Source organism: Neomonachus schauinslandi, chromosome 9 (assembly GCF_002201575.2).
Source record: "Neomonachus schauinslandi chromosome 9, ASM220157v2, whole genome shotgun sequence".
In the NCBI taxonomy this organism is placed as follows: domain Eukaryota; kingdom Metazoa; phylum Chordata; class Mammalia; order Carnivora; family Phocidae; genus Neomonachus; species Neomonachus schauinslandi.
The window spans coordinates 21,370,748-21,386,384 of NC_058411.1; the positions used below are offsets into that span (position 1 = coordinate 21,370,748).

Consider the following 15,637-nt stretch of genomic DNA (forward strand, 5'->3'; position numbering starts at 1 on the left):
GATGTTGTTTTTGAGTCATTAAAATGTAGCTGTTTTCTCATTACCCTTACAAGTCTCACACAAAGTACATAATACTGTAGATGAAAAATGTTTATTTAAAATAAAGAAAACTGAATCCTGGATCACTACATCAAAAACTAATGATGTATGGTGACTAACATAACATAATAAAATAAAATTTAAAAAAATCCACATGAGAGACTATGGACTCTGAGAAACAAACTGAGGGTTCTAGAGGGGAGGGGGGTAGGGGGATGGGTTAGCCTGGTGATGGTTATTAAAGAGGGCACGTACTGCATGGAGCACTGGGTGTTACACGCAAACAATGAATCATGGAACACTACATCAAAAACTAATGATGTAATGTATGGTGATTAACATAACATAATAAAAAAAAAATGGGAAAAAAAAAACCCCACAAAAAAAATAATAAAAATATTCCAAGTAACCTGGCTTATTTGGGGTCAAGTTTTCATTTTTAAATATCCACTAAAGGTGCCCAGTCCTTTGTATGCACTGACTATCAAATAAGAGTAGAGGAGAAATTGTGTTATATTTTAGTGATATCAGTGAACAAATAATCATTGTTGTCACCTACATAGTAGTCTACTTTTTGTCCTTTAATGGAAACTGTTTCTATGTAGGCTTAGTAATTCTTCATGAATATGAGAAATAGCAAGAAGGCAGGTAGGAAGATTCTCGTATACTAGACGGAACTGGTTTCTTTATTCTGTAAATTTACTCCATTATTCTCCTACCTAGTCCAATTTTTCCACTTTTGTAATTTCAAGTTGGTAAATATTTTTTTTTTTTTGTAATCCACATATGTGAAATTATGATCTTAGATGTGTGAACAGTTAAAGCTAGAATTTATGTTGGATCCTATCCGTACTACTTTTTTAAAAAAGAATATATTTTTCATTTTCTATTTTCATTTTAATGCCTTATTCATCTGCCTTATTCATACGAGTAGGCTGTCTGTAGTTATAATTTGAATACAACCGCTGCAGTAATTAAAAAGGGATCTATTGGTAGCCAAAGCCAATCAATCTTAAAGGAAGAGAGTTCTTTTCTACCATCTTCTAAATGCATTGTTATAGTGCATTCTTTAAGACATTCTTTTCCTTTCTGTCTATTCTTTGGCCATTTTACTACTGGGAAGAAAGGAGTTAACATAGTAGACCAGAGACCATTTCCTTAGGTCTGCTTCCAAAATAGGCCTTGTTTGGCATCTGGGAACTTTAATGATAATCAAGTAAGAAACTTTCCTTAAATGATAAGATGTAGCTCATGGTACCTAGACCTTTTGTACAAAGAATGTGGTTTATGCTGAACACCTGCTTTCCTTCTGGGAGTCTGGATTTTGGTACATATTAGGCAGACAGTAGCTAAGTGACTAACTTCTAATTAAAATTTTGGGCACTGAGTCTCTAATGAGTTTCCCTGGTAGACAGTACCTCACACATGTTGTCAGAATTCAGTGCTGGAAGAATTGAGCACATCCTGTGTCACTACAGGGAGAGGACTCTTGGAAGCTTGTGCCCAGGTTCCATGGGACTGCACCCTATGTTCTCTTCCCTTTGCTGATTTTGCCTTGTATCTTTTCAGTCTAATAAATATTAGCATAAGTATGGCTATATGCTGAATCCAGTGAATCCTTCTAGTTATCAGCAAACCGGAGACCCTCAACACAACTACTCGTTAACATTTTTTCCCACCTGAAGAAAGAGAAAGAGATAAAAGAGAAATGTGTAAAGTTTTAGACTGAGTTGGAGTTTTTATAAACTTTTGGTAAGGTGCTGTGAAAGGGATCAGAACATACCACCCCAAAATGTGCCACTTTGGCATATTGATTATTGTGAGCTGAAGGCACTTGAGAAACAGTAGATGCAGGAAGGGTGCTCTGACCTCTTTTTATACCTAAAGGCGGTCATATTATTTCTCATGAGGAAAAGAGCATTTTTTATCATTGGAGATTGGGAACATTTGGGTTCTACCAGGAAGAGAACATTTTTTTTTATCATTGGAGATTGGGAGTTGATTCCAAAATGGAATTTACCAGGAAGAGAACATTTTTTTTTATCATTGGAGATTGGGAGTTGATTCCAAAACGGATCTGTATAAAGAAACCTAAAATAACCCTGATCTTCAGTTAGTTTTTGCCATATATTTCCTAGCCACTTTCCCACAGTTTCTTATCCCTCAAAGCTTATTAGATCCCTTTTCCTTTTTCTTGTCATTTTTCCATAAATTCTCTGTTAAAAAGGCTTAGGGCGCCTGGGTGGCTCAGTTGGTTAAACGACTGCCTTCGGCTCAGGTCATGATCCTGGAGTCCCTGGATCGAGTCCCGCATCGGGCTCCCTGCTCGGCAGGGAGCCTGCTTCTCCCTCTGACCCTCCCCCCTCTCATGTGCTTTCTGTCTCTCTCATTCTCTCTGTCTCAGATAAATAAATAAAATCTTTAAAAAAAAAAAAAAAAAAAGGCTTAGAAGCTCTTGGTCCTAACCACTTTGTTTGGTCTTCGTTTTCCAACAAAGGCTCCTATGTGTATGTAAAGATATTAAATAAAATTTGTGTGTTTTCTCATGTTAATCTGTCTTTCCCTTAGAAAAACCTAAAAGTTTTTTCCTCCCATATAACTGGAAGGAATTTTGGAGAAAAAAGGACATTTCTATGTTTTTGGATGGTTCCTGTCTTTGACAGCACTTATATAATGAGAAATAAATAATAGGCTTGATTAAAGGATATGAAATTTAACAACTCTGCTCTAGTGGCTGAGGTAATTTCACACAATTTAACTATAAAATGTTCTTTAGGATAGAAGAGGATCCAGGAATGTATGATAGTAGTAACAGAATTGAAAATCATCCTAATGGAATAAATAAGAAAATTGCTTTTCATTTAGCATTTCATGTAGAACATAGGAAGGTACTAATATTTAGTATATGTGCCTACCCTAAAAGTACTTATGCACAGATTAATGATGTGTTTGTTTAGTTGTGTGCTCTCTATAGATGTGTGTGTATGTGTGAAGGATTGTTATGAGGGTTCTGTAATATAATTTCTTGATTGATGGTGAAATGTTTATTACGATTAGGTTATTCTGATTGGTTATTTGAGGAAGATGGATTAAAGACAATGTCAAAACAGTGGCTGAATAGGACCTGCCAAGGAATGAATATAGGAAGGAGTTCTATGACAGGTTTTACCTAAAGCCTAATACAGACAGACTGATGGGTGCAAATCAGTGGCAACAGTTTCCAGACCCAGGGCAGTTAGAGGCAGTGTTCATCCAGTTCAAATTCAAACCTGCTTTTCCATCAGTAGTCAGAACCACAATTATTTACAAGTAGAACCACATCCTTTTCTATTCATTTATACTTATATACCCAAGTAATGCTGTGATGTTTTCAAAGGTTCTTCTAAGTGAGTTATTGTATGTAATATGTTAATATGAAAGCCTGTAATTTTTAAAATGTGAGAATAATGATATTTATGTGCTTAAGCTCTGGCTTACATATGTTAATCATGTGCCTATTCTTGTTGTCCTGTAATTACAGAAGAATAAATAGTGCTGAACTTATTTTCTTCCTGGGTTCAAAAGCTTGCTGGGAATATTTGAAGAATTTTGCATATTTGAGTCCATTATAAATTTGAGACTATCTAACTGTGACCTTATTTCTGTTTGTTAGCTTTTAAACATTTATCTCTTTTTCATTTTCTCTTTTCCTATAGCAGTTATTTCAGACTTTCTCACTATTTAAATATACAATTCCACTCCCATTTCTGTAGTTTCTCAGCAGAGAGAGCCTTTAGCACCATTTTATTAGTAGGACTATCTTAATTGTTAGGAGTTGGACATCAGATAAATTCAATTTTTTGACATGCTAAAGTTAAGATGCCTAGGGGATTCCCAAATATAGGACATCATTATATAATTTGATATTTAAAGGTCTGGAGTTCAGAAAATCAGTTTGGCTTCTGAATTAGAAATCACATATCTTTATCTACCTACATGCTTACTTACTGAAGATATTTTATAGATAGAATGGTGCTTAATACTAGAACCTTATACTGTTATCTGTATTCAAAAGGTAAATGGTGGAAGAAACCCAGGAAAGGAGATTATTAAAGAACAGGAAGAAAAAAGAGAACTAGTGAAGAGAGAGGTATTATGAAAGGCAGGGAAGAAGAGAGACTTAAAAATCAGAAGCGGCCATTGACAGTGTCACATGCTACAAGGAAACTAGGGTAGATTTTTAAAGAGTCCATTGTATTTGGCTGTCGGTGATCTTTGAGTATCTTGATGAGAGCTATTGTATGATGGAGTGGAAACCAAATCCAATTAATGGGGAAATGAATTAGGAATAAAATTGTGGGATACCAGGTGTAGACTGCTCTTTCCAGGAGTTTGGCTTAATAAGAAGCAGAGTATAGGTTGCTGGTTAGATCATGTTGGATTGATAAAGGTTTTTGTTTGTTTCATTAAAAAAATGATTTCTGTGATTTTTCAAGTATAATTAACACACTGTGCTACAGTAGTTTCAGGTGTAGAACACGATTCAACAATTTCACACATTTATCAGCGCTCATCAAGATAAATGTACTATTAATCCCCTTTATCTATTTCCCTCCTCATCCCTCCACCCCCTTCTTCTCTGACAACAGCTAGTTCATTCTCTGTGTTTAAGAGTCTGGTATTTTTGTCTCTTTTTTTCTTTGTTCATTTGTTCTGTTTCTTAAATTCCATATATGAGTGAAATCATATAGCATTTGTGTTTCTATGACTGACTTATTTCACTTAGCATTATACCCTCTAGGCCCATCCATGTTGTTGCACATGGGAAGATTTCATTCTTTTTTATGGCTGAATAATATTCCATTGCATGTATGTGTGTATGTGTGTGTGTATCACATCTTTATTAATCTGTGAATGGACATTTGGGTTGCTTCTGTATCTTGGCTATTGTAAATAATGCTGCAGTAAACATAGAGTTGCATGTATCCCTTTGAATTAGTGTTTTCATTTTCTTTGGGTAAATGCCAGTCAAGGAATTACTGGATCATGTGATAATTCTGGTTGTAATTTTTTGAGGAACCTCCATACTGTTTCCCACAGTGGCTGCACCAGTTTGCATTCCCTCCAACAGTGCATGAAGGTTCCTTTTTTCCCACATCCTCACCAATACCTTGTAATTTGTTGTGTTTTGTATTTTAGCCATTCTGACAGTATAAAGTGATATCTCATTGTGGTTTTAATTTGCATTTCCCTGCTGATTAATGATGTTGAGCATTTCTTCATGTGTCTGTTGGCCATCTGTATATATTCTTTGGAAAAAGGTCTGTTCAGGTTTTCTGTCCATTTTTTAATTGGATTATTATTTTTTGGTGTTGTGTAAATTCTTCATATATTTTGGATATTAACTCCTTTTTGGATATTTCATTTGCAGATACATTCTACCACTCGGTAGGTTGCCTTTTTGTTTTGTTGATGGTTTCCTTCAGTGTACAAAAGCTTTTTATTTTGGTGTAGGCCCAATAGTTTAATTTTGCTTTTTGTTTTCCTTGCCAAAGGAGACATATTTGGAAAAATTGTTTCTATGACCGATGTCAAAGAAATTACTGCCTGTATTTTCCTTTAGGAATTTTATGGTTTCAGATCTCATACTTAGGTCTTTAATCCATTTTGAGTTTATTTTTGCCTATGGTGTAAAAAAGTGGTCCAGTTTCATTCTTTTGTATGTAGCTGTGCTGTTTTTCCAACATCATTAAAGAGACTCTTTTCCCATTGTGTATTCCTGCCTCCTCTTTCATTGATTAATTGACCATAAAAGCGTGGGCTTATTGTTGGACTCTCTATTCTGTTCTTTTGGTCTTTGTGCCTATTTCTGTGCCAGTGTCATACTGTTATGATTACTAAGCTTTGTAGTATATTTTGAAATCTGAGACTATGATACCTCTAGCTTTGTTCTTCTTTTTCAGATTGCTTTGACTATTTGGGATCTTTTGTGGTTCCATACAAATTTTAAGATTATTTGTTCTAGTTCTGTGAAAAATGCTTTTGGTATTTCGATAGGGATTGCATGGAAACTGTGGATTGCTTTGGGTAATATGAACATTTTAACAATATTGATTCCTCCAATTCATGAACATGGAATATCTTTCTGTTTGTGTGTATCCTCTTCAATTTGTTTCATTAAGAAAAAATTACTGTGATATTTTTTTAAAGATGGGAATAGTAGAGAAGAATGATCCAGTAGGAAAAGAGAGGTTCAGTACAAGGAAGAGAGTACATAATTGGTGTAGTGAAGCCCTTGATGGATGTGGAAGGAAATTACAAAGATAGGCTAATTTGTCTAAGAAGGATCGATTCCTTTTCCTCAAAGCCTAGAGAGGAGGATAGAATAGCCATTGGTAAGTTTCAGAATGGTACATTAAGGAAATTTTGGGGATGTCCTGCGTAATAGCTTCAATTTTATTTCTTAAGAAGGAGCTATGTTACGGGGCGCCTGGGTGGCTCAGTCGTTAAGCGTCTGCCTTTGGCTCAGGTCATGATCCCAGGGTCCTGGGATCGAGCCCCGCATCGGGCTCCCTGCTCCGTGGGAAGCCTGCTTCTCTCTCTCTCTCCCACTCCCCCTGCTTGTGTTCCCTCTCTCGCTGTGTCTCTCTCTGTCAAATAAATAAATAAAATCTTTAAAAAAAAAAAAAAAAGGAGGAGCTATGTTACATACCAGAAGTGAGTGAACAGATGGTGGGTCTGAGGCAGGACGTTTTGGAAGGGCCACTGTTTGGGCTGGGAAGAGGCATGCAGTAGAACTTCTGGGCACTGAGAGGTTGCCTCTCCATGTGCCATCACATCAACTGGTACTCCTGTGTGGTTTTCCTTAGAGGACTCAGTAACCTGATACAGGAAAAAGGAAATTTGTTAATTCCCTCAGAGCTGGTGGTTTTGCCATTTAAGTTCAGCTTTAAAAAGGAGTTTGAAATGTGAACAAGAGAATGGTTAAAGTGAAAATTAAGGAAGTTAGGTCAAAGAACTTGGACTTAAAGCCAGCAAAAGAAATGTCAAGGCGTGGTCATCTTCCTGACAATGAAGAGCAGATGTATCAGAAGAAAAAGAGTGAGGAAACTGGGCAGATGGGTAGATAAAGCCAAAGGCTTGAGGAGTGGGGAGAAGGAGTGGGAGGAGGCATTAGTGGGGAGAGGGGAGTACTGGGACATCCCTCTTGTTTGGTGGCAGTTCTGGAAAAAAAACCCACTAAGATAGGACTGTGGGAGTAGGTGACAGAGAGGCATGGAGTTAGGGTCATCTGAGAATCTGGCTGCTTAGCAAAGAGTTGAAAACATGGGCTCTGGAGCCAGACAATCTGGGTCTAAATTCCATTCCCTCACACATTAGGTATGTGATCTTGGGCAAGTTCCAAGAGTTGGTTACACATCACTAAAATTAAGATAGTAATAGTGGGACTGAGTGAGGTCATTCTTATAAAGCATTTGCTCAATCCTTTGCACAGCCCAAGTGCTCAGTAAACTTCAGTAGTAATAATAATTATTATTGCTAGCTCCCTCTCATTTAGATCTCAGCTCATATGTCATCTCCCAAGAGAGACCCTCCCCAGCCACACTATAGAATACAGGCCCCTTCAGGTAACTGTCCATCATTTTAGCATCTAGCATTATCTGCTATTGTAATCTAGCAGGTGTAGTATATCTCCCCAATTTATATTATTATTATTTTTTGGTATCAAAGCCAGGTCTTAGTAACCATTCTTTAAGCTATGTGCTTAACATGTAGGAAGAGTACCCATTCTCCAAAATGTTTGTTGGAAAAAAAAACATTGGTACATCTCTGCTGATGGAGAAATCACGTGAATACTGCTGGTTAGTAAAGTTGATTTCTAGCTTCATGGTAGAACTTTTAGATAAGGGCAAAAGGGTAAACCACTACCACTATAGTTGTCTGATTTCATTTTAGAATTTTCCACACAAACAAGTGCACAGTTCTCAATTTACTATTTTGTTTGGGTAGATAAAGGAGTGACTCATCTCTTCCAGGCTGCATTGAATTTAGCAAACTGAGCAAATGCAGACCTGTTGCTCTGAAAATGAAACTTGTTTTCAAGACATTATTTTTATTTTTTTGCTGTAATGTCAAACCATGACTTTAACCATGAAAAAAATTGTATTTAACTTTATTTGAGCCACAGTGCAGGGATAATGGAATCTGGAACTGAACATTCTGCTGTGAGAGTCAGAGGAAGTTGGTAAAGGCTTCCAGTCTTCATTTGTAGGAGCCTTACAACAATGTAGATGATACTTATTGTTTGTCCAGCTCTGGTATCATCGTAGTCCTCTGAACATGGGCTTTTCATGTTACCTTTGTCACCCACGTATTTGGAAAGTAAGGAGGTGCAGCTTATGGGATACATTATTTCTGAATTTGTTACTCCCTTCCAAAACTCTACAAGAGTGGCTTAATGTTAATGATTACAACATTCTTTTATTTGTATAAAATGTTATATAAAAGCAGTGTCCTCTCATTTTTGAAATTAAAAATAGATCTTTACCAATTATTTCTCAAATTAAAAATATGTATGAATCATGATGATTTAGTGCAATTTCCAAATATATGTAGACCCATTCTGGGAAACTAGATTTTAAGAGTTCAGATTTGCTTTTCTTAATTATTATGTATTCCAAATAAATTTAAGTTTGTTTAAAAATATATCCTACACTGATTTCATGTAAGCTTGAGTTAGTTCATCAACTTATAACATTAGATTTAGCTGGAAATAACCTACCTACACTTTATTGAGGGTCTTTTTTTTTTTTTTTTTAAAGATTTTATTTATTTGTTTGACAGAGAGACAGTGAGAGAGGAAACATAAGAGGCGGGGGGCAGGGGGTGTGAGAGGGAGAAGCAGGCTTCCCGCTGAGCAGGGAGCCTGACGCGGGGCTCGATCCCAGGACCCTGGGATCATGACCTGAGCCAAAGGCAGATGCTTAATGACTGAGCCACCCAGGTGCCCCCGCCCCGCCCCCGAGAGTCTTTTAAGTGGACTTTCAAATATAGTATTATCTATACTGATGTTTCTATCATCAATGCGCATTTTTATTAGGTATTTTTATTTTATTGTAACAAAATTTTATGTGCTGCCAGAAGGTGAAATATTACGTATGACTGCTGCGATAATCTGACAATTTTTAAAACACTGACATTTTTTTCAGTTGGACAAAGCACTAGATTCTTACTAAAGTAACGCACATTGTTTTTCTCATCAAAAGACCTTCTATTTTGAAGTCTGGAATTGTGATGCCGCCAGCTTTGCTTTGCTTTTTCAACATTCCTCTGGCTATGCGGGGTCTTTTCTGGTTCCATACAAATTTTAGGATTATTTGTTCCATTTCTTTGAAAAAAGTGGATGGTATTTTGATGGGGATTGCATTGAATGTGTCGATTGCTCTAGGTAGCATTGACATCTTCACAATATTTGTTCTTCCAATCCATGAGCATGGAACGTTTTTCCATTTCTTTGTGTCTTCCTCAATTTCTTTCATGAGTATTTTATAGTTTTCTGAGTACAGATTCTTTGCCTCTTTGGTTAGATTTATTCCTAGGTATCTTATGATTTTGGGTGCAATTGTAAATGGGATCGACTTCTTAATTTCTCTTTCTTCTGTCTTGTTGTTGGTGTATAGGAATGCCACTGCTTTCTGTGCATTGATTTTATATCCTGGCACTTTACTGAATTCCTGTATGAGTTCTAGCAGTTTTGAGGTGGAGTCTTTTGGGTTTTCCACATAAGGTATCATATCATCTGCAAAGAGTGAGAGTTTGACTTCTTCTTTGCCAATTTGGATGCCTTTTATTTCATTTTGTTGTCTCATTGTTGTGGCTAGGACTTCTAGTACTATGTTGAATAGCAGTAGTGATAATGGACATCCCTGCTGTGTCCCTGACCTTAGGGGGAAAGCTCTCAGTTTTTCCCCATTGAGAATGATATTCGCTGTGGGTTTTTCATAGATGGCTTTTATGATATTGAGGTATGTACCCTCTATCCCTATACTCTGTAGAGTTTTGATCAAGAAAGGATGCTGTACTTTGTCAAATGCTTATTCTGCATCTATTGAGAGGATCATATGGTTCTTTTTCTTTCTTTTATTAATGTATTGTATCACATTGATTGATTTGCGGTTGTTGAACCAACCTTGCAGCCCAGGAATAAATCCCACTTGGTCGTGGTGAATAATCCTTTTAATGTACTGTTGGATCCTATTGGCTAGTATTTTGGTGAGAATTTTTGCAACCATGTTCATCAAGGATATTGGTCTGTAATTCTCCTTTTTGATGGGGTCTTTGTCTGGTTTTGGGATCAAGGTAATGGTGGTCTCATAAAATGAGTTTGGAAGTTTGGATGGAACTGGAGGGTATTATGCTGAGCGAAATAAGTCAATCAGAGAAAGACATGTATCATATGACCTCACTGATATGAGGAATTCTTAATCTCAGGAAACAAACTGAGGGTTGCTGGAGTGGTGGGGGGTGGGAGGGATGTGGTGGCTGGGTGATAGACATTGGGGAGGGTATGTGCTATGGTGAGTGCTGTGAATTGTGTAAGACTGTTGAATCACAGACCTGTACCTCTGAAACAAATAATACATTATATGTTAAAAAAAAAAAAAAAGAAAAAGAAGATAGCAGGAAGGGAAAAATGAACGGGGGGAATCAGCGGGGGGAGACGAATCATGAGAGACTATGGACTCTGAGAAACAAACGGAGGGTTCTAGAGGGGAGGGGGGTGGGGGGATGGGTTAGCCTGGTGATGGGTATTAAAGAGGGCATGTACTGAATGGAGTCCTGGGTGTTATACGCAAACAATCATGGAACACTACATCAAAAACTAATGATGTAATGTATGGTGATTAACATTACATAATAGTAAAAAAAAAAAAAGACCTTCTATTTTGGTGACAGTCAATTGGAAAATATGTATTTTCCCTTTCTTGATAATGAAATAGTCTAAAAAGAGAAAATATTTCTATAAAGAATTATTCCCAACTAATATGCCTATAAAATACATAGAAAGGGACTCATATCTTCTAGACTGACTACTAATGAAATTTGGTACAGATGATTCCCATTTCAGTGACATTAGAGATTCTTGTTTGATGCTGTTAGACATCCAATTTTGACAAGAACATGTTCCTAATATTTCTCATGCTTTATTCCCAGAATTTAACACATCAGTTGGAGCACAAGGAAAAGGAGCAACTACAGATGTTGGATCAACTTAAGGAGATCCAGAATCACTTTGAGACTTGTGAGGCCAAACATAAGCATGCCGACCTTCAGATCTCAGAGCTGACTCACCATGCTGAGGAAGCAACCAAGCAGGCCGAGCAGTACCTTCTCGAGTTCCAGCAGTCAGAGGCCCTGAGACAGGAGGCAGAGAAGAGGAGAGAAGAGTTGAAACTGAAAGCTCAGGAGTCCATCAGGCAGTGGAAGCTTAAGCATAAGAAGTTAGAGCGAGCATTGGAGAAACAGTCTGAAACTCTTGATCAACTGACAGACAAGAATAATCAGGTATAAAAGCCAAATTCCTAAAGAATGATTTTTGCTGTGACCATTCATTCATCCATCCTTCGAACAAACACTTGAGTGCCATGCTGTGCATGTAATCTATCAAGATGTCCTTGATAGAAGAGTCTTTATGTCTTGGCTATTGCAAGGTAAAAAGTAATTTAGTTTTTTATCTTTTTAAAGTCTTTTTCATAGTTTAACAGTCTGTGAGTTTTTAGAGTTGGCCCTTAAAAGAGATCCATCCCTCTCCCCCAGTTTAGCTTTTAGTTCCCTAAGTTGAAATTGTTCTTTAATGTTCAGTTGGAAAAAAAATCACGAAGTTTTCCATAATATCACCTGACTTTTCCCCCAGCTGCATGTATTTTAAAATCTTATTTTTAGTATATTTCAACTTAAGTAAGTGTTGGTTGCAAATGAGCATTTAAAAATGCAGTAGTTACTACTGGACCATTTTCTGGCAGCAACTATAATGGGTTTCACTGAATGAATGACGTTCACAATCTCACTGCCTGAGCAGTATTACCAGGTCACAAGCCTCTTTAAGATTCTGCTTTTGTGCCTTTTGATCGCAACAAAAAGCATTTCACTTATCCATGTATGCATTGCACATCATCTTTTCCCTTGTATAATCAGTTACTTTAAATGGATTTTATGCTCCTGTGTTGATTCTCAACTATATCTTTGGGTTGAATTAAACCTAAATGTTTATAAGATAATAAGCAGGAAAGTCAGGGTTGATTTTTATCCGTGTTTAGTCTTGGTTTATCATTTCTGCTTTGTCATTTGTCACTTGTCAAGAATTCTGAACATTCCAGAAGAATAATCATTTGGATAAGTTGACTTTCTTTCAAAGGAAAACACAATGTAGGGCAATTACTTTTATAAAATCAATTGTCAGCACTTAAGAGTGACAGATGCTTATTTCAGATGAGCTGTCATGGAAAAGATGCTTTACCATTTAGATATAAATTTTGTGGACATACAGAGGATGGAGGAAGCGATCACCTTGCACTCATTTTGGACTGCTTTTCAATTTAACCCATCTGAGACACACTGGGTGACTAGTTGCCCTGAGGTAAAGCAGTTCTAAAGCTTTCAGACTTGAATCTGAACTGATCTGAGCCCAGAAAATTGCTCTACCTTGATTATTCTGTTGTCAGTCTGGGCTGGCAACTGGTTCAATGAGCATGACAGTAGGGGAGGTAGCTAGAAAGAAGGGGGTGGGAGGGATTGATTGATTGAAACCCATCTGGGGATTTTACTTAATTAGAGGAAATTTAGAAGGGTCCATGTCATCAGACAGTATCCTAATCCATGGTGCAGAGTTTTCTAGATGGAGTTTTTTAGAAAATTCAAAATTGTTAAACAATTATTTCCCAGAATGCTCCTGATATAATTATTTTTATCACTTAGCATTGCTAATGATAAGCAAAGAGTAGTTTTAAAGTGATTGCCACAGTTAGGGTAGTATCACAATTATCACAGCAGGCATTGTAATTTCCACTTTAAAAGCCTTAAAAATGAATGCGGCATGTTGCAGTTAGAGCAGTGGTTAATCAAGGAAGAAAGGGTAACAGCTATTTCATTGCACATGCAAGTGTCCGGTAAATCCATGAGATGTGGAAATACATTGTAAATAATTTTGGAAACAAGCATCTATATCTTTATGTCTTACTGAATAATACCTCTAAGGAGTATTTAATTCTTAATAAAATCACAAAGCCACCCTACGGCATTAGGAATACAGCCTACTCTTGTTTTGTTTTGTTTTTGGTTTTTGTTTTTTTGGACTAATTATTTTCAAAAAGTGACTGTAGGGCATATTTGGAAGTATATATTAAAATAAAAATAATACTAATTTCCAAATAAAACACATTATGTTTTGCAGAGTAAATTGTTTAATAAGTAGCCTTGTTGAGCCATTTTCCAGGCTCAAACGATGCAGTTTTGTGTTTTGTCTACTTCCATTTCTCTTTTTCCAGCATAACTTATTTTCTGCTTTAAGATTTGCCACTTAAAAATGTAGTAGAAGGCTAAAGAGTTGTATTCTCTTAAAAATTGCTCTGATTTACTTTTCTTCTGTTTTTTTACATTTTTGGAAGTTTGGTAAGATTATTAGATATATATCCTATTACAAAACTACTTTGTTATCGAATGATATGGATAGCATATCACCACAAATAGCATAACATTGCAGAAAAAACCCAGAAAGATCAGATTGTATACTTTCCTTGAAAGAAAATGGCATGGATGTTTACATCAGGGCATCATGATATGATGTTCTTTAGGGATATGTAGATAAACATATAATGGAAGACCTAAAATTCTGTAGATACAAATAATCTAATCATTAATTGTGATATTTTTGTCTTTATCTTTTTTATTTTTTATTTTTTTCTCTATCTTTTAAAGTGCTATTTGAAGTTATTGGTTCTTATACCTGTTTTGAAAATGATAAAGGAAAAAAATTTTGAACTTGGATTCTGATCACAATGTATGCTTTTCTGAATATTTCCAAAATCATAGATCTATATTTTAATATGGATGGTAGGAATGCTTCTTAGGTTGTTTGTTTTTCTTGCTGAGTTGGCAGAAGAATTGATTTGCCCTGTATTGAGCTTTTTGCTTGACAATATTTGACTTCAAGAATCTTAAATTTCCATCTTTTGTTTTTTTGTATTGCCTTCATGCTGAGGAAAAAGGGAGTATATGTAATATATACTGTCTTTTAAAAGCTGAATTTTTCAATTTAAAGGTTGAAAAATAAGGATCAGTGCTAAAGTACATTTTAAATGTGTATATGGTTCTGTCCTATGCAATTTTAGAAAGACTAAAGTACTGATATATTAGAATAATCCAGCAGTCCATCTGCATGTACCTTCATATGCAGAAAAATAACTTTTATTTCTTTTTAAAATTTTTTCTACCTTTTAGTTAATTAAAAAACAAAAACAAGCCCAAAAATCTGTGTGTACTTTGTGGTCAGGCTTTGAGGAGTTGGTTTCTGTTCTTATTATGGTTTTAGACAGTATCATTCTCTGGCTTCACATAGCCATTTTCAATCCTCCCTTCATTATCTTCTCTTACAGCTTTTCTTCTTTGGAAGCTGGGTTTGCTTGGTTAGAACATTCTCTTCTCATTATTCCTGACTTCTACATATTTTTCCATTACGCCTCTATATTTCTCAAGGAGTTTTGCACCTGGCTTCCCCTCAGCCTGTTAAATTACATGTAATTCTTGTCATCTTTGGTGATTACAAAGCTCAAGTCAGCAACCTTAAACTTCAGCATCCTTAAACTTCACTAATTTCCCATTTTACAGTGACCTTCAAGTCACTCAGCAGCTAATTTCTGTGGCTAAAATTTGTCCTCATCTGTAATTTCTCTATGTGAATTCAAATCTTTAGTTCCAAAATTTCAGTCTCTGATCTTACACATTTCTTTTATTTCCTTTTCCTTTTTTAACCATTACCATCTGATTTTGATCTTTCCACATTCCTCTGGTTGACCAGTCATTTCCTGGAATCCTTTTTTTTGCTGTCAGATTGGACTTTGTGAAAAGCTACTCTGATGACATGCTCACCAGCATCTTTGATTTCTTTCTTCCACCTCACACATCTAACTGATCTTCAGTCTGGAATCAACCCAACTCTTATTTTTCCCATTTCTGCTCCTGACTAGTACCAGCAAAACTTACCCAGAAACATCAGTTGGCTTCTATAGTGGTCTTGATTATCCCCATCTACTCTCTGCCCCAATCCATTCCATTCCATTCCATTCAGAAACTAATGTAGGCCAGTTACCAAGCACATAACCCTGTTCTGAGCAATGAAGAATGAGTTATGAAGTTTGTTGTGGGGAGCTTATGGTAAACATTTACTCACTCCTGAAGAAGATCCATAAGAGAGATTTTTCTCCTTCTCTGGTTTTGTCGTATTCGGCTGTGATGCTTGCAGTGGCCGCGGTTGGCTGTCTTGCTATGGTCCTGAGAACGAAGTCTCTCACACAAGAAGGTAGTGCCGGGAAGAGTGCCGAGAGCTGGACCTAGAGCTTTGACA

The 15,637-nt window shown here is 36.4% G+C and overlaps 1 protein-coding gene across 1 annotated transcript in view; it reads left to right on the forward strand.

Annotated features, from left to right (window-relative positions):
- CEP128 (centrosomal protein 128) overlaps window positions 1-15,637 on the forward strand; it is a 375,030-nt gene that overhangs the window by 93,262 nt on the left and 266,131 nt on the right. Inside the window, exon 12 of the mRNA XM_021679614.1 lies at window positions 11,233-11,583. Coding sequence (XP_021535289.1) covers window positions 11,233-11,583 — 351 coding nt within the window. The remainder of the gene's footprint in view (window positions 1-11,232; window positions 11,584-15,637) is intronic.